The following is a 26024-nucleotide window of genomic DNA, read 5'->3' as shown; positions in this document are numbered from 1 at the left end:
CTTTTCAGATCAGAGTAATTTTTTCTGGTATATTCCAGACTACATTTTGTTCTTGTGTGTAACTAAACAGCCCCTTTATACAAAAGTTACGAACCTGTGCTGGCTGTACTTGATCATTCTATGAACATACACCTAACTGGAAAAAACAATTCTGTAAATCTTGGAGAGCATGAGTGACAATTAACTTCTGAGTAGAATACAACTGCATTGGTCACACCTCTATCAAAGATTAACATTTCTGTGTCAGCTGATTAAGCTTACAATCTGGTTGACATGTTTCCTCCAAAAATATAGAATGAAATTATTTTTAAGAGTTGTCTTGTCCTGCTTCCTATTGTCAAATGAAGCAGAACTCACCACTGAAATAAATGCGTGTGATTTGTATTACAATAAATGCTACACTAGTCTTCAAGATCACACAAGGTGGACAAAAATCAAAAAATGTAGAACATTTTTGTGTATCAAGAGACAGCCACAAATGTCACAGCTTAAAAGAAAAATAACAGATTTCTGGGAGCACAACACAGAGCAAATTGATGCTGACATATCTCAGCTCCAGCCACACTTCACCAAGCACATGTAGGACCCAAACAAAGCTTTTTGTGGAGCCACTTACAGCCTTACAGCCACAGCTATCCCTAAATGTTTTAACCTGCCAATATGTATAAAATTCCAAATCAATATTGAAATTTCTTTCTTTATTCTCAGGCTTTTTTTTTTTTTTTATTGACAATACTTTCTGATCGATGGCATATCAGATGATAGCATAGTTAATATAGATGGCAGGTGATTCCTGCAGCATATGTACACTAGTAGTATATATTTGAGTCATTATTGGTTACATTTAACAAAGAATTCTACCAAAACCTAAAACCAATCTGCCAGTCAACAGAACTCATCTGTCTAAAGTGCACTACAAAGCTTCTTCAAAAACACAGACCAAATCTTTGCTCAGCTCTTGTCAAAGCCTCATGTTCCTCTGCAATATACATATGTTAAATACCCCAGCTTGTGTGTGACTGAGTATTTAACAATGAGTATTTAAAAGGCATCTTTAATTGCAACTGTTAACATGCTGAAAGTATTATGAAGGACCAAATATTTTCTCCTGTTGATTCTTGTAACAAATTTCTTTAGATTTCAGATTTCCTTTTTCTTTTCTGTGCTTTACCTTATGACTCACGGCCCTGACAGGCCTGTTGGCATCTCCTCATCTCCCATGTAATCACTACCAACAAAGGCCAAATTAAGCAAGCAGCTCCACACCTGCCTGCCCCGCCATCCCAACCCCCATGCAAAACCACTTTTTGGATTCAACATTAAACACAAAACCATGTACCAACCTGTTTTATCTAAAATAGGTTTGCTGTTGGTGTCATTAACAACATAAGCAGAAACTAATGGGATTGTGCAACACTTCATCACCTTTGTATTAAGTAGTCTCTGCCTCAAATTGCATGACAGCAATAATTATAAGACATCTTTCAGTTGCTTATGAGTCTACTAAACCTTAATTGTTTATATGCTAGTATATGGCTCAAATTACAGTTTTTGAGACGCTTGGAAACAATCCCATTTCCAAGAAAGAATTAGAGGGTTTTAGAGTACATATGACTGAAGTCAAGCAGAGATAAGCTTAGATCTTATGGTTAAAGCACTTAAAGTGCTGTGAACAACAAAGTCTCTGTGAGGTTCTGGTCACATCAGGTAGGCCAACATTTTCACAAGTGCCCATTAATTATATGTTCTTACATCTTGATTTACTTTATGACTTGACACAGCAGATCACATTCTAGAAACGTGCAGAATTTTCACTGTAACTGAACTCACTGAAAGTTGGTTTGGACTTATGAAATAGCACCTGAAAAGAATTACTCTGAACAAGGAGCCCTGTGAATAGCAAATCGAACAGCCTGCTTTCCTCTAAACTAGCCTTAAAATTGAGATCCTATATGAATCGCTTAACATCAAAAAAAGTGTTAGCTTATGTTAAAGCCTTTCTCTCAGTGAAGCCACTGATATGGCCACCTCCTTTACTAGATCACTTTTCATGAACTTTGGAGGAATTTCATAGTTAAACGTGGCTGGTCCTTCCAGGAGGACTTACAATTCCTAAGGAAAGGCACACAGACTGTAACTGCATTCTCACCACAGAGACAGTCACCTAATAGAGCAGATGCTGAAATGGGAGATATGGCCCTTCACATTGTGCAGGCAAAATTGATTAAAACATTTAGTGTTATTCTATTAATGCCTCATCTGTAAAATGATATAATTATACTGTGCAAATATTCTATTAATAATTTAAATCACAATTAATTTAAAAAACAAGTTAGTGAACAACCATCGAAAAATGCAGTAAGGGGTCTTCTTAGGTGATATTCTGAATATATCATGTAGTCAGAACTTAAAAGAAAGAGGGGATTAAGCAAGATCTTTTTTGAAGAACATGCCTTACAGCTTATCATAAAGAAGGAGTCTTCTAAACCTTTATTTTGAATTACTGATGAAAATGTACTGCATTATGCATTTTAAATTATCTGTAGATTTAAGAGTTTAAAGCTACCAAAATATATTCATTCTGCTTCAAAAAAACAGATCAGAACTAAAGGAAAGAAAAAAATTATATCTGAATTTTTTTAATGGATTCCACTTATGGTGTTTTGTCTTTTTCTGTATTTCAGAGATTTAACAGAATCTAATCCATACATGAATGCCTGAGCTCAGCAAACTCCCTTGGTATTTCCTCTGTATATTAAATATTATTGAAGGAAGGAAAGAAAAGAAAAAGGGCAAAGAGGACTCCAGAGAGACCACTGTGCAACAGAAAACAGCATTTAGTAACAGATGCAAAGTTCAAATACCGCCAAGTTGTAGTGAATCACTCAAGTGGCAGCAATTGTGTAACAATAGAGATACAAGGGCTGTACCTTAATGCAGTTTGCAATTAGCTGCTCAAGCTACGCACATGAAGTGACAGCCGTCGTATAGGAAAAAACATATTAAATAGCATCTTCTTGGAATTGATTGAGAACTGAATATCTGATGGTGTTAGTATCCTCAGAAAAAAGAGAACAACTTAAATATTCCTGAGATTTCTAACTATTTTTCAACATACTTTAAATCCCTCTTACAGTATATAACATAGAAATAACCCTAACACATATAAGAAAAGAAAATATAATCCTCAAGTGTTCTCCGGGTCTGTCACATTGATTTATAACAGTTATTTCTAAGACAGACAAAAACACACAGATGCAAACAATTACTCTATTTTTGTAGGCAACAAGTGAGGTGGGTGGTAACTGAGAAATTTTGAAAAATCCTGTCACAATATTCCGTTTTTTCTTAAGTAACCCTCATCACACAACAAACGCTCGCCACATCAGAGACTTTCCAGGGCCTGAAGGGCCACTTTGATTCCAGACCGCTGCAGGCATTAGTGGGGACGTAATTAGGGTAAAAAGTTCAACCACAGTTCCATGTCTAGAGTGCTGCCAGAAATAAATTTCCTCTCATTCACTGGTTTCTACTGTACCCTCCCTGAGAAACATATTGAAAACACATTTATCTTTGTAGAGTTTGTTCCTCTTCTAATTAAGTTTATAGCGTTTACAGTATTTAATAATTTAAAGTGGAATTTAAAGTGGCCCTGGAACCAGCAGCTTTGCCTGTAATGGCGCTGTGCATTATCTTTTCCCTGTAGTGCTTCTTTTGACAAGTTACTCAAGGAAGGTATGTGCTACAGCTGGTTTCGTCTGGCTATGCATTTAGCAAACGGCTACTTCCTTCCCTCCATCTCCTCCCCGTATCATTACACGCACGGGGGGTTGGAACAGCAGTAAAATGAAACTATGCCTCGGCTCGGAAATCTGCTCTCCCAAACATCCACACTATCCCAAGGATCGCTTAGAAAAGGTTTATCTTTTTACAGCTTAATAAATCAAAGCTTTAGAAGGTCAAAACTACCCATGGTTCTCACCAACTGGTCAAAGTTTGACCCCTAATACTCATTTTCTTCCTTCCAATTCTGATCCAAGATTAACAGTTTATTATAGTTCAAAGGTTATTTCTTACTATAGTTCACTCAGACAAGTATCTGGTATATCAGAAGAACAACAGCTCTTTCCTACCCTCGGTATTTACAAGTAGAAACACTACTTTATTCCATTAAAGCCATGTCTCCTAAAATTTTAATCTGTGAGAACACATACAGAAATACCAGTAAACATTACTTCAACATTGCAAAAATAATTGAAGGACATGAATATAATTTTAGAAATAAGTTACAAGAAAAAATTCTAGGATTCAAAGAGCTCTTTTTAAGATGAGGAACACTAATATCTTTAGCACCTAACACAACAATCAAATCCAACATCGCTAAAAGGAATTGAAACTACTTTATTCAGGGGTTGCATCTCTCAGAATCTTAAAAGCTACCACACAACCTGTTAAGATTAAACTGATTTCTCCTGCAATAACCAGAGAGAGTAATGTTTGTCATCTGCTAGAACGGAAGGATATCTTTGTAAGGCAGTTGACTGGATGGCACACTTTGCAGTTAATGATGTTTTACAGTTTTGCAACAGTACAAGAGCCTTTGGGACAGAATCCTTCAAAGATAACAGAAACGTGTGAGCTTCACCCAACTTAAAATATTCTACTATACTTTTTAGAACAAAACCAATTAAGTTTCCTTTCTAGAAATTTAAACTTATATGTCCACAACGTCTTCAAAAAATAAGGCTAGGGATTAAAACTATGACTGAATTTTGTGTAGTCCTCAATAAAAGACCACAAATATTTAATGAACTTCATGAAACCTATTTCATGATGTCAAATACAATGGAAAATCATAACCATCTGTCCAACCCATTTTTATGTGTGATATGAAAAAAACACGCCGTATTTAATTTTAAGTGGATACACCCTTTATACACTCAACTGCATATTCAGTCTCTGGCTTAGCCAGGTGAGTCCATGGCATAACCACTGCATTTGCAACGGCATTCCAGTAAAAATATTTCAGGGAGAGTTACTCTGAGCAGCGTGAGAACTGTGAACAAGAACTTCATTCGTCATTGCTAATTTCCTTCTCTTGGGTGATCCTTCCAGAAGGCTTTGCTATTTGCCTCTGACAAATCATTTCACAGCTAGCTAATTTTAAATATTAACAGCCACATACGCTTAGAACTGGGCACTGGATTCTAGCATTAACTAATTACTTTGCCAGATAAGGAACTGGGTCGTGTGATTTTCCAATACTGATGTGAGAAAATATAATGCTTTAATTGCATTGCTTCTATTCTTACTTGTGTAAAGCTGCTTTCTACCTAAACCTTAACATTCCTACAAACACATTCCCGAGTTAAACTTGTGTTAAAGTTAGTAGGTTTTAATCTACAGTAGCGATGTTAATAAAGCATGCTTCCTGAAAGTCTGCTGCCATGTAAAATGATCAGCAGGGGGAAAAAAATGCTGGCTAGCCAAAGATACACATTTTGTTTGCTCCAACCACTCCTCCTTCTTTAACTTGCCCTTATTTCCTTTCTCCTCCTATGATTAAAAAAGATGACCTCTTGCTTCTTATGCCCTTAAATGACCTCCATCCAATTCTTCAAGTCATCCAAAATTTTCCATCACTTGACATCATTAAATTCACATGTCTTTCTAAAAATACATGCTAGAAACCTAACACATGCCACAGGCTGGCTGCATAGGTTACTGACTGAGGTCCTTTACTCTCCATAATGTAGAAGGTTGGAAAGTCTACTAGCCTCAAGCTCTTACTTTTTAATCTTCTGTAACTGATCTTTCAATTAGCTATACCTTGTATAGTTATCTGATTATCATACATGCCTACATAAGAATTTCATACATTCCTAAGCTTTTATACATCTATATTTGGCTATTTGGACAAAACGTGTACCAAAGTGTCAAATACTTTTTTTAAGGCTGGCTTAGAGATCTGGGTTGCATTTCAAAAAGATATTCAAGATTTTACCCCACCCCACCCCCATCTCCTCCTGAATGATTCACTAACAAAAGATGAAATACTGCTATCCAGAAACATGGTTGCTGGAACAAATCACTTACAGAATTTCTACCTTCTTTGTTTTGCTCTGTTAAAAGAGGGATGGGCAACAGAATAAAGCATTATAGCAAGCGAGTGAGACAACAGTTCACCAGCTTTAGCAGCAAAGCTAACCTAGGAAATTCCATCCTCTGTGCTCATTCCCACCTTTATGCTACAATCAACTACGTTGTCAGTTGCACCTTGCAATTTTGCATGCAATTGTTTGTAAGCCAGGTGACTGAAATAATCCATAGCATTAAAAAACAAAATTGGAGCATTGTTTTTTACTTTGATTATTCCTCTCATCTCCTTTTCTGTATGGTTCTACAACCAACCGAAGTGATGCAGCCCAGGGATGCAGAAAGCAGAAGCGCAGAGGCAGCGGCACAAGCACAGGTGAGTAGGAATTTTAAGCTCTCTTTGCTGCTTGTCAGTGAATCACAGAGCTATAGTCTAAAGCCTAACCTGCTGTAAAACCACAGCTCTACTGATATAATTCATTACCAAGGCTGGTATGCATTTCACTACAAGGATTTTGTCCCCTATGTACAATAAACTGCTTAGCTAATAAGGAAAACAAAAAGAAAAACAAAAGAAAAAATTTAGAGTAGCAACAAAGTTTGGTAACTCATAATTAAGCACAATGGGGTAAACACTTGAGTCATCAGAACACTTGGCATTTGAGGCAAGGTAGATACTGGGGTTTAAAGAATTTAAAACATTCTGTACTCAGGAGAGGTGGTTTCACATGTAGGATGCTGCAGTTATTCATCTCTGTCTTCCCTGCTCCCCTCTCCTTTTCTCTGCACCTACATATGTGCCTTTGGGGTTTTTTTTCCTACTGGCATGGTCAGCTCTATTTTGTTAGCTTTCTTGTAACCTATATCATCTACTGAAAGGCAAATCTGGAATCACTCTCTAAACCATGTCTTCTTTCTTAATAATCTAAAATAAACCAAAATTATACTGGTCAATTTCCCCTCAAACTTCTCAATTAGCTAATATGAAGCATTTACTTAAATTAAAGGTATCAGTACATTTAAATTCAAGGAGAACAAAAAGCATGTATTTTGGTGTATTTGAAGGTGTTCTACAGATCCAGTAGGTTCCAAACTATGGTTTCAACAACCCATACGTGGAAAACAGGAAGATATTTCCATTTCATGCAATTGGTCTCACCCAATTATCTTTAAACTGAGTAGCTCCAAACATCACATATTCACTAGGTCTGCCATGAAGTTTTGCGGCCACCACTACTTTTTGTTGTTGTTGTTTTGCCAGGGGTGGCGGTGGTGGTGGAATTCTCTCAATTTACAGATTGATGTTTCACCACCTAAAAAATTCATTAACTTGTACCAAAACCCAACAGTTCATTTTGTGTGTGTATAAAGATTTATTTATCTTATCACCATGAACAAAGTAAGCATGCTTCTACAAATCTCCACAAAATTTGCAAATGTTCCTTTTTGGTTTTCCTTTAATTTGCAAATCTTGTAATCTAAGACTGAAGTTGACTGAACCAACATCTAAACTAGTACAGTAGTGTCAGCCAAAAAACACAATCTGTTTCCCATTTAAGTGTCAAGACTGCATCCTTCTTCGGGGGTTCTAAAACTATTGTTTTGAAAAGATTATATAGTGAATCATGGAATGGTTTGGGTTGGAAGGGGTCCTTTAAAGATCGCCTAGTCCAACCCCCATGCTACACATTTCAGTTGTTTTACTAGATGGAAAATTTGACTTTTAAAATACAAAAATGTGTGTACCAAAACCTAGTCAGAAACTCAGATACAAGGGAAAAGTTGAGAAAACACAGATTTAATCTCCCCTGGTAAAATACTCATTGAGGGGAATACAAGGATTAAGATTGGTGCTGTATAGCTCTCTACAGAATTTTTACATAAAGCACATGCCAGGTATTAGTTTCAAAGTGCCAAGTTTGAAGTTTTAGAAGCAATAAAATTTTTTTAAGGCAGGTTCCACAAAGCATTTAAAATCTAAAATTAAGAAATATTAAACTTAACCTTAAGATCTTAATACTGATATTCAAAGGTACGTATGTTTTATCAGTTATATATTATTTCAACGACTATGGTATTAGGTTACATTACAAAAGAGATGCAACCCCCACACCAAATTACCCAGAAGTTGATTTCTAAGTAAATACATTGTTAAATCTGTGGGAGACATACCAAAAATTAATAAGATATTTTTAGACCTGTCAAAAATCTGTCATTCAGTAAAATATTAGGGGATCTTCGTGGTAAACTATTGTATTACTAAGTTACCAAAGAGACCTTTCACTGTGCAAATAACAACAAAAATATTTTCAGGAATGAAACATAAATCTAAATATTCATTTTAGGCGAACATTATTTTGCATAAATTATTTTCATAACTATCTTTGTTCCATAATGAAGGAAAGAAGTCCTAGCATCTTATCACACACAAAATTACTCATTAAATTCTTGCTATTAAAGTACATGGCACATTAGACAGACAGCTAAAAATACTGAAATTATTCAATATAAATGATACTTCTGAAGTTATTAATTCATGACTACTTGAAAATTCTTTGGATTCCAGATTGATAAATGTTCTACATTAAAAAGAATACCTTTTTATCATATTTCCCTCATTATAGTGTATTTACTTTACAGCTAAAGGAAAAGAGAAGAATTTCCTGATGGTAACCACTAATGCAGACTAGTGGTCAGAACCAGGAAATCCCAGCTCCTAACTTGAATGTGTCAATATCTCATTCAAACAGACCTGAAAGATAAAATATGATTAAATGACAGTGCAGTGGATCTAGATAAAAACTATATTTTATCAGATCTGTATTCCTTCAATGGTTCAGCATCTTTAACACTTAAAACTTGCTCATGACATTTTGATATCTGCTTAATTCAAATTTCTCAAAAAAATTTATGCATTTGAACACACATACAGGACCACAAAATCATGAAGCATATCAACATATTTGTAAGTAGAATCACTCACCTATCGTATAGTTCTAACATATATGTTTAAAAATCTATATATGTATGTATTACAATATATATTACATATAAGTAATAGTTCTAACATGTTTTCTTATGATCAAGAATAGCATGCGATAATTTACAGCAACTCCTAAACTGTAATGAAGAGTCAATAACCTACTGAGGTTTTATCACAGGTCAGGTGCAAAATACATTTATTCTTCACCTTCCATCCAAAAAAATTAACAACTTCAAAGTACTTTCTAGAAGAGCTGCTGAAAATAGATTCTATATAAATGATTGCCAGGGAAAAGAATTTAGAGTACTGCCTCCAGACACAGCAGGGTCCAGAAATATTCCTCAACAGTAAGTCATGGTGTCAGCCACCAAATCTTCCAAAATGTTAACCATACCCCTTATTTATTAATAAACAGAAAACAAAAAATCCCACCTTATTTGGAAATGTCAAAATTACTGGGGATGTTCCAAAAAAAGAGTAATAATTGTCACAAATTTGAGCAGAGCAACCATAAATCAGAAATTCTGAAGAATTGCTAAGGAAAATGCAAATGATCATCAAGGCTGAAGAGATCAAACTTCTTTTGCCCCAGAATCATTCTCCTTGGTAATGATTCTGACAGATTTTTAGACAATCACCTGGGTAAAATCTGAATCGGAGAAACCCAGAGGACTGTTGGAAGTAGCAGAAGCACTTCAGGTCACGCATTTCTCCTCTAAAAAAGTGACAACCTGGTGTCCCAGTGAGGATGGGTACAAGAGCAGGGAGGCTGTAGTGATGGAATTGTTTCCTTGTGAGATGACGTCTTGCAAAGGTAAGGACACTAGTGCTGTTGTCAGAACCATGTCCAATCTCTACCAGTTTAAATGAAAGAAAGACAATGTAGTTTAATGTATCAGCATAACAGACTGTGTGTTGGAAGACTGGATTTCACTCCTGGGTTTGTTTTGAACTAGTTGCTTTTCAGAAAATCATTCAGTCTTTTAGGCCCTCTGTTTACCTTTCTGTTCAATGGGAAATATTTTAGTGTCAGTGCTACCTCATTTCACCAATTATTTCTCCTGCCATTTCAGTAGGCAGAATAGGCTCCCTATTACCTGCCCTTTCGTTGTAGCATGCTGACAGCTGCAGTATTTCATGCCATAGCCAACAATCTCCAGAGTAGGTGAGGAGATGACTGTAGTGAAAATATCAAGCACTTTAGAATAAACGCTCTAGAATAAACGTAGTATTTTCTTCAGATATGATTAAACAAGGTGTTTCATCTGTCCACAACCATTAAGATATACAGGAAACAATGTTAAGCAAAAAAATTCAAATTAAAAACAGAACTATAATTGTGATTCAGGTTCAGAGGCCATTTGTAACACAGCTATTTTAGTGTTCTACACAGGTTCTTTTTTATGCATAACAGTCATTATAGAAATGTAATCAAATGATCTATGAATGTAACTGAAGAAAAAACAAGTGTGACACTTGAGCCAATTTAAAAGGAGTGTGACTCCAGTTGAGGGCAAACTATCAAAGAACTCTTAACCAGAAAGCTACTGACAAAATAGGTAATTTGTAAGAACTCTTTCAAAAATAAATTGCAATGAACAGTAAAGGTAGAAAGAAAGTGTTTCAGAATTTTCTGTTAAGGTTTACCACCATGAGCAAACTGGTGCTTTATTAAAAGGGTAAGCGAGAGCTTGTGGCACAGTCCCTTTTTTTAATGATGTGCTAGTCAGTCTTCTGGTCACGGGAAAGCCCGATTTAAAATCTTCTATTTGTAGCTATTTAACTACTGATAAGTAGTAACACAAACCTATCCATTCATTCTGAAAACGTATGAGCTTTTTTTGTAAAATAGCAGAAACTAGCAGTAATCTTTGAATTAATTTTCATTAACTGAGGAATACAATAACAAACTGAAAATAATAATCTTTATAGTTTGTTCATTTCTCAGATACCTCAACTTCTAAAGCAAGGGTATGAAGGAAAGTTTTTTTCCATCCAACATATCCTTTACATAAATAAATACACTGTTTAGATTAAGACAGAAACTCCTGCAAGAGCACTAATTGCATCTCTGGTTACATGCACTCTTATTTAGAAAAAGTTATTCATGAGGTTACATACACTTACAGAGCTGGGGAAAAAGGAGAAAAGTCACCACAAATAGTTTTGCAAGTTGTAAAAAAATCAATAGAAACACATTTCAGTTCTCTGCCCTACATGTTTTTTCTTTTCAACATTTAAGTCAGCTAACATTAATATTCTAGTTTAACACAGTAACAATACATACAGAGAAATTTACAGACTTGATAGTCTGCCTCCACACCCAGAGTAATTAAATACTTAATTGAAAAAGGTGCAGCACAGGATTAGGCTTACTACTGTAAGAAGATTTACATCAACTGTTTACGCTTTGATTCGCTTGTGTAGAGGATTACCCTCGAAAAGCAAATATTTTCCTGTAGATATAGCTGTAAATCATTCGCATTGTCTGAATTAACATATCAAACGCACATAAAATATCTTAAGGTCCTCTTTTATAAGATGAGTGATAGAACAATACTGTCCACAGAGGACAAGTGTGTTAAGCTATTTTTCCAACTCAAAGAATTAGGTTTAACATGTATTTTGTTAATAAACAGTGAGCGGCTGTAACAATGAAATTGCTTGGTGCTTGCAATTCATTTGGTATATGACTGCTGGTTGAAAGCATCTTTAATTACTTTTTAAGACACAGTGACTGCTTTAGACACTTCTCAGTAATAAATCTGTCCAGAATTAATATCTGAAAAGGCTAATCATAAAATCATGATCACACTGAGAGCAAAATAAATGTAAAATACCTCTTCATCTATTTTATATCAAGAGTCTCTATTTTTTATTCCTTTTAAAAAAGCTTAAGTCATAGGCAAATGTGTGCTGACACACTGAAAAAAAACCCAAACTTGAAGAGCACTTCACAGCGTCATCCCATGAGCAAAATGGGAATAGAGCTTTAAAAATGTCATCTACTGGGGGTTTTTAGATTATATTACATTTTATACATAAGACTTTATTCACAAAAAACATTCTTACCCAGAAGATCCGATGCTTTTGCACACACCAAGAAGAGGCCGCTTCTCAGAAAAATTATCACATTTCTGAGCACCTAATAAGAGGGAAAACAAGAAAAAGCAATTCACTATCTACAATTTGTGTTACTTTTCAAAATACAGGTGTGTATGCTGTGGGGGCTCAACATATTGGAAGGATATTGGATACATAATACAACTCTTAGCCTGTACAAGATTAGTGATAAAAATGAAAATAACAGGCAGAGTCATGAACACCAGAAGAACTGTTTTTGAAAGAGATGTCAATGAGTAACAAAACAAGTAGCAAAATCTGGTCAGGATTTTGGAGTTATTTTCTATTAATTTCAGTTGGGGTTAAGGATTCAGTAACTGTAACAACTAACGCTTGCTGATTTTTCATTGTTTTATAAAAGCTGTCTGTAATAAGGCTGTCATCAGCTCTGCATGGGTTTCATACATTGGTTTCCAATTTCTACTACTGAGGTATAAATGGAGTATAACAGCCTCAGCTGTAAGAGCGCAGCTTAAGAGCAGCCACTCTTTAGCACGTGACAAGGGGGGCTGCCGGTGTTTTCCCAAAGCACGGCCATGCTTACAGCCCATGCCCTGCACCTAAGAAAATACAAGATGAAATTAGTCTTTAGTAAGTTTTGCCACCATGCGATTTAAGTCTCTAAGAAAGCAATCTCCAGCAACTTCCAGCAAGACTCAGGGTATGCCTACTGTTCACTCAAAGTGAAAACACTTTTAAGTGTTTTTAATCTACTTTTAAGATTAGCTTCACCAACAACCAGCATAGCGCCAGCAGTAGTTTGGCATGGGCTTGTCCTCTGCTCCAGTTCAGCCGCTGAGATAGTTCTGCCTGCCCAGGGGTCCATGTGTGCCGCCACCGCTGGCACCAGAGCTAGGCAATTAAAACCAGTCCTTCATCTTGCCAAAGTGCAGTCACACCTTCACTCCAGAACCATGAAATTGTTAAATACACCACACTTTTTAAAATGGGATTTTAAAGGTTTTTAAAACTTCACCTTATTGCTATGTAAACAGAAATAAAACGAAAATTGAGTCAAAAATCTCTCTTCTACTTTGTGAACATTCTACTGAATTTCAGCGTATGCTTCTACCCAATTTAAATAACAGAAAAACCACTACCACCACCACTACTAAATTTCCTCTGTTTTCTTTCAACCTTTGCCTTTTTAATTATCTATCTATAGTTATGCGTGTGTGTGGTGAATAATGGAATTTTATTTTTTTTCTCCAGTGTACACCAAACCCTTTGATCTATAAAGAATATTAGTGATATAGTCTGTTCAAAATTTAATTCACAAATACTGGTGTGCTGCACTAAATCAATTATTCAGAAAGGCACAACAATTAACAATATAAATTTTCACATAACAGACTCTGTTAATTATTAATAACTCAGGTACCTGCAATTAATTTGTAACAAAAACTGTTCAGTACTCTCATCCGTACAAGGATAAGTCTTCCCTCCTACACATTTGGGTATTTATAACATCAAATGGGTCACGTCAATAATTTCACCATCAACAATAGCTTTACAAGTAGCTCCAAATGTATTTTCCTTTTATTCCTATTATTCCAAGGTCTTTTATGAGTCATACCTGTACCGTATGTACTGACCTGTAAATTGATAAATGAAACCTATAGTCTGAACCTGGCAACCAATTTGTTTTCTTTAGTACAAGTAACAGATGAACTCCATTTGTTTCTGTTCACTTAGCTAGTCTCTCAGCATTAACGGTGAAATGCTGACTACTAGGAGTTCCGACATTGATTTAAGCAGAGCCAGGATTTTACCTTAAGTATTTAACTGTATTTTCTTTTTTTTTTTTTTCCCACGAGGATATATCAGGACATGAATTCATATGTTTCTTTATGGTCTAGTTCTAAGTTTAACAACAAGGAAGAGGGCACAAGAAGAAGAAAGGTGGTGAGGAGTAAAGGGTAACAACAGCACAATATCAAAAGGAATACCAGTTTTTAATACCCACAGTACAGATTTGCGAAATTTATACAATAGGTGCTTAAACTTCTGATTTCAGTCTGTAATGATTGAGGCCTTCATTTAAAAAAAATAATAATATCCATTTGCTACTTCAAATATATACTTTCAGAATGTAAATATTAATATTGTAGAACAAGATCATTATTTTGAGGACTCTGCAGGGTATTAAATCAGGTTAATAGCGGTCCCATTCATGAGATTGCAAAAAGCGACATGTGCTGTTCTCTGCAATGCTTAATGGAGTCAGCAACCCTCTCTAGTTCTGCCCTGGGATTTAATCCTCCAAGTTATGGCAGATTAATTTTATTTGTAAAATTGTGTTTATTTGCATGTGCGATATACTGACGTTGTACACACCTGCTCCACACACAGTGTTTAACAAAATGCAGCAGGATGATTGAAATGAAAAACAGCTAGCTAAATCCCTCAGATACAAAGAGTATTGAAATCCTGTTGCAAAGTCTTTTTCTTAAACTCCTTCTATTCTAAATCCTTTTAATTCTGTCATATAACACTACAGCATTTATAAAAAGCTGAAAATCCTGACAAATCACACAATTAAAGTAATGAAAACTGCCCTTCCTGCCAACAAGGCACCACCTTATCTACAGCTCCATTTAGCTAAATGATATATGTTATTTTAAAAAAATCTAAACCCAGTTAGTACACTTAAAACTGAAAAAAAAATATCTGTGGCTAAATGAAATTTCATACAAATCAACATTTAGAACTTTATGAAGTCAAAAGGTTATCCACACATAAGCTCAAAGCAGCTTATGTACTGTACTGACGAAACTGTGAATAGGTATCTCCTGGGCCTAGTAAGGCCTCTCAATAATGCCAATAATAATAGTAACAACAACAGCAGCAGCAGCACACCCTTTTGAAGAATAAAAATGAAAACCCAGTGATTTCCATAGGAACTCAAAAGCTACTCAAAACTATGAAAAGGACCCTCATTTCCCTTCAGTAAGAAATGCACCATATAAACGTCAGCTTCTGACCTATTTAGCAATGGCATATATGCACGATGGAGTATATTTTTCCAGTATGTAATTCCACTGGAATTGGAATGTATGTAGTTCCATCACAGCCATTTAATAACGCAGTGTACCTCCTGTTCAACTAGACCCCTCTTATTTCTATCTGTTACTTGAAAATTGTGTTGCATTTGTGGTCCTGCCCCACATCAGCACAGCAGCCAACCAGTTATCTGGAAATGCATTAGGCATATACTACATATTGTTATCCCTCCCTATCTTGCTGCTTCTTTCCAGTGGAAAAAAAGAAAATAATAATTTTTCTTAACATTTCTTAATTAGTAGCATTTTGTTCTGCTTTGTTATTGAACACAAATGCAAAAAAGCACATGCTACTTGAAACAGAAGTGAAAAAGCTCAAGTAAGTGCTAAAAATAGTGTGTGAATTCTTTGCTCAGCTTCAGGGTAGCATCTATAAATGCTCCATTTCCTGCACAGATAAGCTGCAACTGCTTTACTCAATATTGTGCCTGATCAATGGCACTGCCACTGCTGTCCTCATCCCAGAACTTCAGGTGCTCCTTTAGATTAATGTTATAGACCATGAACATCACATTATTCTATCTCCCTTCACTCCCAGCATCACCCAGACATTTCAAGTTTCGAAGTCCCTCTCCAGTACCTGCATCATACCAAAAGTTAGTACACTAGAACACCCTTCAACACCAGCTGATTTCCGTATCTATTGCCTCCTTAGCCCACTCCACCCTCCCATTTCTGAGATCAGACAGCAATGTTGCAAGAAGCAACGGTGGCTGCAGAACATTATCTTGGCAGTTCTGTCAGACAGAGCTATGCATCTTTATAGAAAGTTGTATTTCCTGCACAGCACCATAGTTTTATTTTCTGATAATTACACAGGTTCTATATGAAGAAAAAAAAAAAAAAAGATGACCTTGAAACATCTGCTAGAGATTAATGATTCTGGAGTCACACATTAATTGAAGACAGATAGAAGTATTTTGATTGAATCTTCTTCAAAAGACCTCTTAAGATATCAGTGAAGATGGTGAAAGCTTAAGGTGTATTGGTCTAAAGCACTGACGTGATGTGGCTAGAATTGAAATGATGGCATACAGGTCAGTCCACACAGCTTCAAAGAAATTAGTATTTTGAAATGTCATGCTCCAAAATTCTTTCCTGTAATATCTATAAAAGGCTTACTTGTTATGCTTGAGAATTCTGTTCTGTAATTTCTATAATCCATACACATTAACGTTCATTATACCAGAACAACCCACATAACAGTTACAAAACACCAAAACTTAAATGCACACCTGCAGGACCAACTCACACCAACCCAAATCTACCAACTGCTACTGCTTGTTCAGCTTGTAGGGCTAGCTCCCCTACCATACATGCTATGCAATTATTTTTGGCCTTCAGGGACTTAAAACCACTAAGCCACCCAAGTGGTTGAAAACATACAAAACTCACATCTGCCTTCCCTTAGAAAGCAACCTAAATATTAGAGTTCTCTTCAGTATACCTGCACATAAAGCTGACTCAGCTTTGAGGTTCAAATTTATTTTACCAACATCAAAGATGTAAGCAGTAGAGATAAATCTGCTGCAAAATTTAAGCTTTCAACAGTTTTAGATTTTCAAATGCAAAACTACTCTGTGTTCCAATTAATTTTACCTTTTCATGTTAATTCTAGTTCTCAACCCTTCATCTTTAACATTCCTTTGGTTCATAGCTGTTTTAAACATAGTACCTCCAATGTATTTCCTTTCTTATTTGCTTTTTTTTTTTTTCCTTTCCTTACCAGTAAATTTGACTAAGCAGTCAAATTAATTGAAAGACACAGGACTATTATATCATCTTTTCTGCAAGCAGCATAATCTAGAAAATGGCAATAAATTAATTCAGTTCACTGGATGAATTTATTTTCATAATGCTGGGACATGGAAATAGGTTTTACAGACAATGACTGATCTAAACCTCAACACACAAGTCTGTCATCGTGTACCCTTTACTACCACATACAACGCTATTCCTGCAGCTTCTCCTAGTTTGATTGACTTTTAAACTATGCAAGCCCACCTTAATAAACAGGATAGCACAAGGCAGAAAGCAGGTATGTAGCCAAGGTTTTGTAAAATGACTTGGGATAAGTAATGAAACACGGGAGACTAGCACGAACTCACTTCAGAAAGCAGCAATATTCTGATTTTGTAGGAAAAAGAAAAGCAAACCTATATTACATTCTTCCAATGTAAATGTATTATTTCTTAGCACTTATTTCAGAATATGCAATAGACCTCAAAATGAAGTTCAAAAGACAAAAAAAAAAAAAAAAAAAAAAGGAATTCTCAGTCTTTCTTATTTGTGACTTAATAGGTCAAAGAACATACAGAAAACCTAAGCAAGTAATATTTTTAATGTCTCTGTAAGTATCACAGAAATGCTAATCCAAAGAGAAAAAAGCAAAAGACAAATGTAGGAATATCCAAGACAGAATACTTAACAATATACAGGACTCAAACTTGGTATCTTTTCAATTCTACATGTACACATCCACGTAGTCTGTTACCTCAGAAAAATAAGAAAGCATCATGTAGAGGAAGTGGTGAAAAATTAGAAAACATGTTGAAGAAAAAATATGAATAATTAGGTCAATGTGGCTAAATAGAGCCATTAGGTATTTTGTGAGAGGAAGCCCAATAACAGAGTAACTTGAGTACCAGGGAGAGCATCACAAATCATAAAATGGAGAGAGATAATACACCCTGAGTTTTGCTTGGTTCTCACACTGTTATTCACTACAATGATGTTACCAACCGTTGACTCTTCACAGAGGAAAGTAGCTAAAATTAACTGACAGGGTTCCAGCTTTTTTTGTATCTACCACTTAATATTTCCTCCCTTCTAATAATCACAAAGTTGCTTCAATTTGTCTTCAGATACATCTTCGTGTGCTTGTTTTGTCTGAAGAGACAGAAAAATCCAGAGCCCAGCAAACGGGGCCCCTGTATACATACAAGTAAGTACTCAAATCAAAGCATACATATTTGAAAGTGAAGAAGAGCCAGGCAAGTTAAAAAGCTGTGCCAACCAGATGGCTCAGCAGATAATGCAGTGTGTGGCACGCAAAGTGCCAGGACTTTGTATTTTTATTCCTAAGACTGACAGCATCCAGACAGAGATGTTCTCATACCCTGTATGTTAGCTACGCAACTTTACCTCCTCTCTTAAGCCTGAAACTTGGTCACAGTGTAAAACTTCAGCCTCCAAAAAGACCATTTATACTGCAAGCTCTAGAAAATAATCAAAGCTGCATCTACTGTCAAAAGCAACAGTAGATATTCTCTGTGCACAGAGAAGAGTTAATGTCTACGTTTTTCAGCGTTACTGACAGAAATCTCTCAGTTCTTTACAGACATCTTATACGGGCTGCAGACCAACCATGCCACGGACACAGAGACATCAAAGCACTGTAGCACTGGGCCAGGTCAGATCTTGCCTGGTTTGTCAGCTCAGACAAAACCCTGCATGAATGCTGCAGTATAGCTGCCAGGTCAGAACAGTTCCAGGAGCCATTTAACTGCTCCAGCATGGCACAGAGCCTGAACTAATAAACCTCACCAGATCTGAGCTGGCAGCGTGCAAGGCCAGCTCCAGATACTGCACCATGTTCCTGCTACTAGGACCACTTACAACCTGCTAAATCAGATTTGGGGAGGCCTCCTTTGCAGTAAGCCTGCATGAAATAAACCTGTATGAAATAACTTTTGAAACAATGCTTTATTATGCTATGAAGCGCATGATGCAGCAGAGGATCTAACATCAAAGGACTAGAGCATTTCAACAAAATAGTTGACAAACTATTAAGTTCTGCTACTGTAAAGTCACCAAGTTAAAACCATGAGCTTTCCTTTCACACCTGGGAATGAGCTTCTTATCACAAACTGAGATCTGTTTCTAGGAACGTGCCAAATCCATCCACCAAGAGAGTTCTATTTTCAATAATTCCCTTTTTACAGCTTCACACAGTAAAATAGTGTTTGAGCCTACTGATGGTAATCAGCTTCTCCTTTACAAATTCCTTTTATTTTGTTCAGAATCATTAAAGCTCATGTGTTAGTTATCTAAGGCCTCTTATTACAGCTTTACTTTTATCTGATTCCAGATACTGGTCAATGATACATTCATGTACTTTTAATCAAAGATTTATTTAAACCAAGCCATGTAAAAAGAGAACAAAACATGTTTTTAAAAGGTTTGGCTTAATTTAATAGGAGCTAATTTGAATAGTTTTCTAATGCAACAACTATCATTGTCAGATGCTAAATATATGCAATTTAAGAGACAGAAAGTAACTGCTTGAAGGACTTCATAAGCAGTGTAACTTACTAGATTGAAAAAGCAGAAAGCACTATTTTACTATCAGAAAAGCAGAACTTACAGGTTTTTCTTTCTCCTTTTTTTCCTTTGAAAGCAGAATGGGCATAGACATCCATTACTTAATGACACGCATAACAGCAAAAAAACATAGCTCATCAGGAATTATTCAGTGTTTCCATAAACAGTACAAAAGGCACATGCTTGTGAAGTGTTTTGCTTTAAGTTACTTTAACCTATAATAGAATTACAGAACCACATGTACACTACTTTGTATATTTCTCTACTCAGGAAATCACTGAGACAATATAAAATATGTCCATTAAACCTTTAACTTTCTTAATTTACTTTCTTTGAAACACTCAAAATTATTATAATTTACTATTTTTTTAATAATTTAAACAATTAGATTTTAGGCTACATTTTTGCGAGTTCACTAATTAATTCATAATATACCACTAAAATTTGTAATCCAGCATAATCCAAAGAAGCCTTGATCATCCTCTAAGTACACTCCTTTCATCCATGAAGCAAAAAATGGCAACCAATTTAAACTAGAATACTCAGCAGCTGTAGAGAATAGCTTGGCCAGTTGAACTTACAGGAAGTGTAGATAAGCAAAACGTTGCTGAAACCAAAAATGAGCCAAGACACCAACAGATCTTAGGCCTTTAAGAAGTCTACAATTAGATTTTGTGTTTAGATTGAACAGTGTACTTTTTTAAAGGGATCTGCTTGTTTATGCATAGTTGCTTTAATTCTGCAGCAAGCTTTACCAGGGGGTTAACTCAGAATTTCTGAAACAATCCCAGTAAACAAACTAAGCAGCTTGTCTTAGAACTTGATAAAACAGTATTAAAGCAGTAACAAAGAGGAGGTGCCTATCGGCACTCAAGGGATGATGATAAAAGTTCGACCACTAAAAAGGTCAAAGTGTTTGCATAAGGTTTACATAAAATAAGCAGAAGGGGAACAAATGAGAAGCTAGCGCCACCCCAAAAAACAGATTTCATTGTCTTGTTACTTTTACTGGAGTGCAAAAGCAGCCTTTTTTAAAAGTCTCATTAAAAGCTGCAATTACTAAACTTAATGCATGCACTAGTAAAATATTTAGATCATTTCACAACTCAGAAAATATTTTCTTCAAAAATTAAATATTTAAATAATCAGAAAAGGACACTTTCTCTTTGTACAAAGTATATTACTTAGATCAACTACTTCCTGCATTATCTTACTTACATTGTTTCAGTTTCAGCTCCTAGATGGGTATTAAAAAAAACCAAACAAAACATACCATCCTTCTTAAAGGATACATACTTCCTTAAGTATAAGAGTTTAGAAGGGCATCACATTATTAATAGACTTTACAATGCACCATAACAGGAGTTTTTAACAAATGTTGATAATTTTTACATCTACTGCTATCAATCACCAACTTGGTATAAAAAACCAATTTCAATATTATTTTATAGAAATAAAATATTGAAAATCAGTGTTTCCAAATGGAATCTTTAACATCTCTGGACTGATCTCTAGCACAAATATTCCTAGAAATCCTCTGAACTACAAAAGAAGCAGCATCCAAGCTAAAATCTGAAGATAAAACTGCAGAAAGTGCTGGATTACAGAGCAGGAAGATAAAAATGACGTAAATAATACTTGTAGAAAGCCATTATGAAGGTGACCACTTAAAAGTAATAGAAAAATCTATGTATCAGGTTGTAGCAGTGATTTGGACAAAGATGTGCAAAAAAAAAAAGTTATGCTTAATTACAAACCATATATACTTACTGATTTGTGGAGCTGGTAAAATCCGCGCAGCTCGCACTGGACCATGGCGGACAGAAAAGAGTTCCTGAGCTTCACCACTGATCTGCAAAACATGCATCTTATTAACATACAATGTAAAAAAAAAAAAAAAGTATAAAAATATATAGATTTAGTAAGATTAGGTAAGAAAGTTGGTAGAAAGACATTGTACAAAACGTAGGTAAGAAAGTAAGTTGGTAAGACATTGCCTTTCTAAGCAACCATCCACAATTCCTCTAAATGAGAATATATCTTGGAGGTCTTGAATAACACAAATTATAGCAATAAATATGGCCTGCCTCTAAAAACATACGCCTTGGACCACATGAATGAGATACTAGCAATACCTACTATTAATGATTACATGTGTTTTAGAAGAAACAAGACTTGAAGTTGACTGCTGATTAAAATTCACAAAAATTCAAGGAATCCAAACCATAAGCATTTATTCTACATAGTGCATGCTTCTAAGAAAAATGCTAAGCAGCCAGTTATCAAGAATAGCAAACACTGGTGGTAAAAGATCAGAGGATTTGATATATTGGTACATTCCATATTCTTCAGGTGTTAAAACTCTGTTTAAAAACAGGGTGTCAAACTAATTAAGTTTAGCACTAATGGCAATCTTGACAAAATTAAATCAGAAGTAGTTAAGAAGACTTTCCAGACTTCCTGTAAATGGTCAGTCAGAATGCATTTTCATAACTGCCTGGTAATGGATCTGATATGGAATGTCAAACTTCAGGAAAATGGCAAACATTACAAAGCTCGTTTCCAAATAACCAACAACTTAACAGACGTAATGAGACTACGAACGTAGCCAACGTGGTGTCATAAAGTTTTGCCAAACAAGCAGTTTACAATACCAGAAGAGAACACAAATTTGAAACAAGGTACTTATGAATCAATAAACTATAAATACAAGTTAACTTTTTGAAATGTCATTTTATGGTTGTTCCCACTTGTTTCTGCACTTCAGCTCACACGTTCAAAAAGTTAAAATACTACTACTGTTTGACTAACAAATCATAAGTATAGTTCTTCAAACTCTTAGCTCACTTCCGGTCTCAACCCCAAGCCTCATTATTTATTATCATTCCTTTAGATAATGGGGGCAAAATGAAACTTACCCCATTGAAGCACAAGTCTTTCATAAACATACTTTGAAAACACTGTTCAGTACAGAGGTAGCCCATCATTCCATACATGGTAAGTAAACACAGAATGTAGAGAACTACTGCTTTTCCATATTATGCCTGGAATAACATTCAAGCTACACAAATGTGGGGAAGTAACACTCCTAGCCATTTTAGATTTGCAGGCAGCTAGCAGTTCCACATTGGTATGAATCAACACTACTATTAATGATGTGATCAGAATTATTCCTGATGGACACAACAATTTCAAAACTGTAATCAATATAAGTATTAATCCCTCAGTCTACCCTGCTCTTATTTTATTAGGCAGATGTTCCAATCATAGCGGATTCTCCTCCTCCAGCTAGCAGCATCATCTGAACAACACTGTAGTACTCCAGCTTTTGCAAAACAAGTTTAATCCTCCCTCAGGGATAGCTAGAGGCCTCTGCTCTGAAGAGCTTGCTGATCAGATTCCATACAAGACAAAAGAACGATGATCAGAGATCAACTCAGTAAAGATTTGCTGATTGTTTCTAACTGAGCATGAGTTTGGAGTGCAGCATGAAAAAAAAAAAGCACATAGATAAAAACATCTGGAAAAGTCTGGAAAAAAGTAGAGCAGTGCTAAGCAGATAATGAGAAAATATAAAGAAAGAGAGAGAAAAAAATAAAGAGATGAAAAAAGATTAAGACAGCAGCACATTTTCTATCCATCAGAACACACCAGTTCTATGAAAAGGGAAAGGAGAAAATGGAGAAGAAAAATAGAAAGCTTTGGAATTATTATTATTGGCAATTAAAGATTTTTTCCCCCAAATCATGAAAATGCTGTTTCACATGTGCATGCACATCAACGGCTATGAATGAAAACAAGAGGGAAAAGAACTAGCATAACAAAAGTATGGAAGAAGTGATTCACATAAAATAATCCAACCCCATTCAGTCACCTCCTTCTACTTTTTTAACTATGCCAGCACATCAGCTCTAACTCCAGTCTACTTCAAATAAAGTTATAGTCCCAAAAGTAAGATACACCAAGAAGGCCAAACCTTCTTAACTCGGTTTCTGCTCTTAAATAGACTGAACTCCAGAGAGCGTGTTTATTTAGCCTGTGATGCCAAGACCTGTAGAACCTGAGGTTGAGACTTTCAAAGAAAAGCCTAAAAATGTACAAATGTAAATGAAATTTGTACTTCAGCACCTAGCATGTAAATCCCAGCCCAGCTCTTTTCATGCATATAATGCTTTTACTTTTTAATAATTGATATTTATTATTTGAAAGATAACTATTTTATCCTTTTATACTGGGGAGACATTACAGAAAGAAAGGTTAGATGGACTAACCAAAGCCACAGGATCTGACAGTATCGAAGACAAGATCATAGGTAGTTAGCTTCTGTTCTGAGACCACTGTAATATTTAATACTGTTGTGTAACAGTTCCTCTCCTCTTAGTCTGTGTAGAATATTTTTTCCCCCATGAAAGGGGAAACTTTGTAAAACTAAGAAAAAACGCAAATAAATGTTCACATAACTTCAGCCATCTGTGCAGCTCACGTACTTAGTTGCCGACTCCTGGGACCCAAAAAGGAACATACCCCCACTGCAGATTTTGTAATGAAAATACAAGATGCCACCCAACCACTGGCATCTCATTTACAAAGAAAAAACCAAATTCAGTGAAAGGCATAAAAAACATTTACAAGAAATCTGGACATGACACTACAATATGGATCAGATTAAAACACTAATACTTAACCTACTATAGCTCCATAAAATAATAATAAAAAAAATCCTTTAAGAAAAGTGTTGTGTGTCCTTAACTTCTATAGAAACAGGAGATCATACAAGGCATTGGACCTTGTTGAATGCCATGAATTATTAAAAGCTTGGTTGTTCCTCTGGTTTGCCTGGACTTGAAAAATACATTAGGGCTTTAGAGTTCAAGATTTTCTTTGACTTATAATTAACTTTTTTTAAACACTACCACCAGTGGAAGCTTCTGCTATTTGCAGTCTTATAAAATTCTGAATTAACTGTGGTTAATGCTAATGCCCTTCATTTATCTATATCAAACATAAAACTTTATTACCATTGCTGAGGGCACATGTATCAATTTAAACTGAAAGCACCATCTTCAGAGTAGAGAGATGATACCGTCTATCTTCCTGCCAGTGCAAGCCTTATCTCACTCCTGAGACAGCCCATCTTTTCTCCAAATGGGACACTTACTCCACTAGGAACTGAAGTGGGACAAGGAACTACATTTAACAGAAGCCCAGCCCCATTGCTAAATGGCTAACAACTTTGTCACTGCCAGTTTGGGTGAGATGTGGGCTGGCAAGTCTGAGTAAAAGGCTCCACATCCCATTACCAGTCCCTTGAGCTACACAGTCTCATAAGCATAGACAAAATATAAATAGACTTCATGAATTGAAAACAGAGCTCTAAATTCTTCAAAAAGCACCTGTGAAGAAACTAGGCTGTGGCTGCCATTTTGGATTTGATCCAGCTAAGTAGCAAGTCCCTGTGGCAGCTTTCAAAGCTCTTAAAAGTTTTTCTTTCCCATTCCAAAAGCCAAGAATATTTTCAAACAGGTTTTAAGAATTGGATATTAAGCTATAAAAGCAGCTTCAGGTACTCATTCTGTGAAAGAGTGAATCCAAAATGATGGCTCCAAGCTGGTCTGATGGAGCAGTTCAGCTTTCCCAGTGCCTGGTACCAAACCACAAGCCCCAGACCTACATGGAAGGCTGCAAGCAAAGAACACGCCAATTCAAAACCCGGCCCCCAGTGAAGTCTTCCTCGCTCTCTTCCAATAATGACAGATATGTCCACTTAGACATCTTGAGCTACTGCTTAAAATGTGACAGACCAGAACTCTGGAGCACTGCTTAATTTTTGATGACAGAGCTTTATTGTTTGGAGCATACCAGTTTGCACCCATTAAAAAAAAACAGAACAAAAGAAGTTTTGTTCACACTAAGAATAACTAATAGTTTCCAACCATAGAAAATGGTTTTCACATGGGGGGGGGGGGTGGGGGGTGGGAAGTCAAACATACACCAAACTGAAACAAAACTGAGTTTGAAATTCAATGTTTAAACTACTGTGCAACTATATAAAAGGCAACTGCTTGTATATTATGAACTGTCACATCACACAGGGAAGATACCGGGAAGTTTGGGGTTTTGTTAATATTCCATGTTTTAAATAAGATATAGATGATATTACAAGATGTTAAAACATGACAATAAGGAATTGACGGATACCACCACAAAATATGGTTTGATATAAACTTACTGGGTTAAAGATTACTACTAGTCTTCTCACTACTGACAGAGTAAGGAAGGACTGTAAGTAAAAGGACAAATTTTATCATTTTAGTTTAAAAATTTGAACAGTCTGCTTTTTCATTGAAAACAAATCTCTGTAATTATCTACAGATTATAAGAATTTAGATGCTCAAAGAATGTTACAGATGTCTACTCTAGTGACTGAATTAAGTATG

The 26024-nt window shown here is 35.7% G+C and overlaps 1 protein-coding gene across 12 annotated transcripts in view; it reads right to left on the bottom strand.

Moving 5' to 3' along the window:
- The window catches only part of BCAS3 (BCAS3 microtubule associated cell migration factor), a 370196-nt gene that overhangs the window by 330526 nt on the left and 13646 nt on the right, over positions 1 to 26024 (bottom strand). For all 12 annotated transcript variants that reach the window (XM_056357251.1, XM_056357216.1, XM_056357199.1 and 9 more), the window contains exons 6-7: positions 21358 to 21439; positions 12152 to 12224 (exon numbers count right to left, since the gene is read on the bottom strand). In XM_056357251.1, coding sequence (XP_056213226.1) covers positions 12152 to 12224; positions 21358 to 21439 — 155 coding nt within the window. The remainder of the gene's footprint in view (positions 1 to 12151; positions 12225 to 21357; positions 21440 to 26024) is intronic.

This window comes from Falco biarmicus, chromosome 1 (genome assembly GCF_023638135.1).
Source record: "Falco biarmicus isolate bFalBia1 chromosome 1, bFalBia1.pri, whole genome shotgun sequence".
Classification (NCBI taxonomy): domain Eukaryota; kingdom Metazoa; phylum Chordata; class Aves; order Falconiformes; family Falconidae; genus Falco; species Falco biarmicus.
Note: the sequence above shows the minus strand (reverse complement) of the source record. Positions and strands in the feature narration are given on the sequence as shown.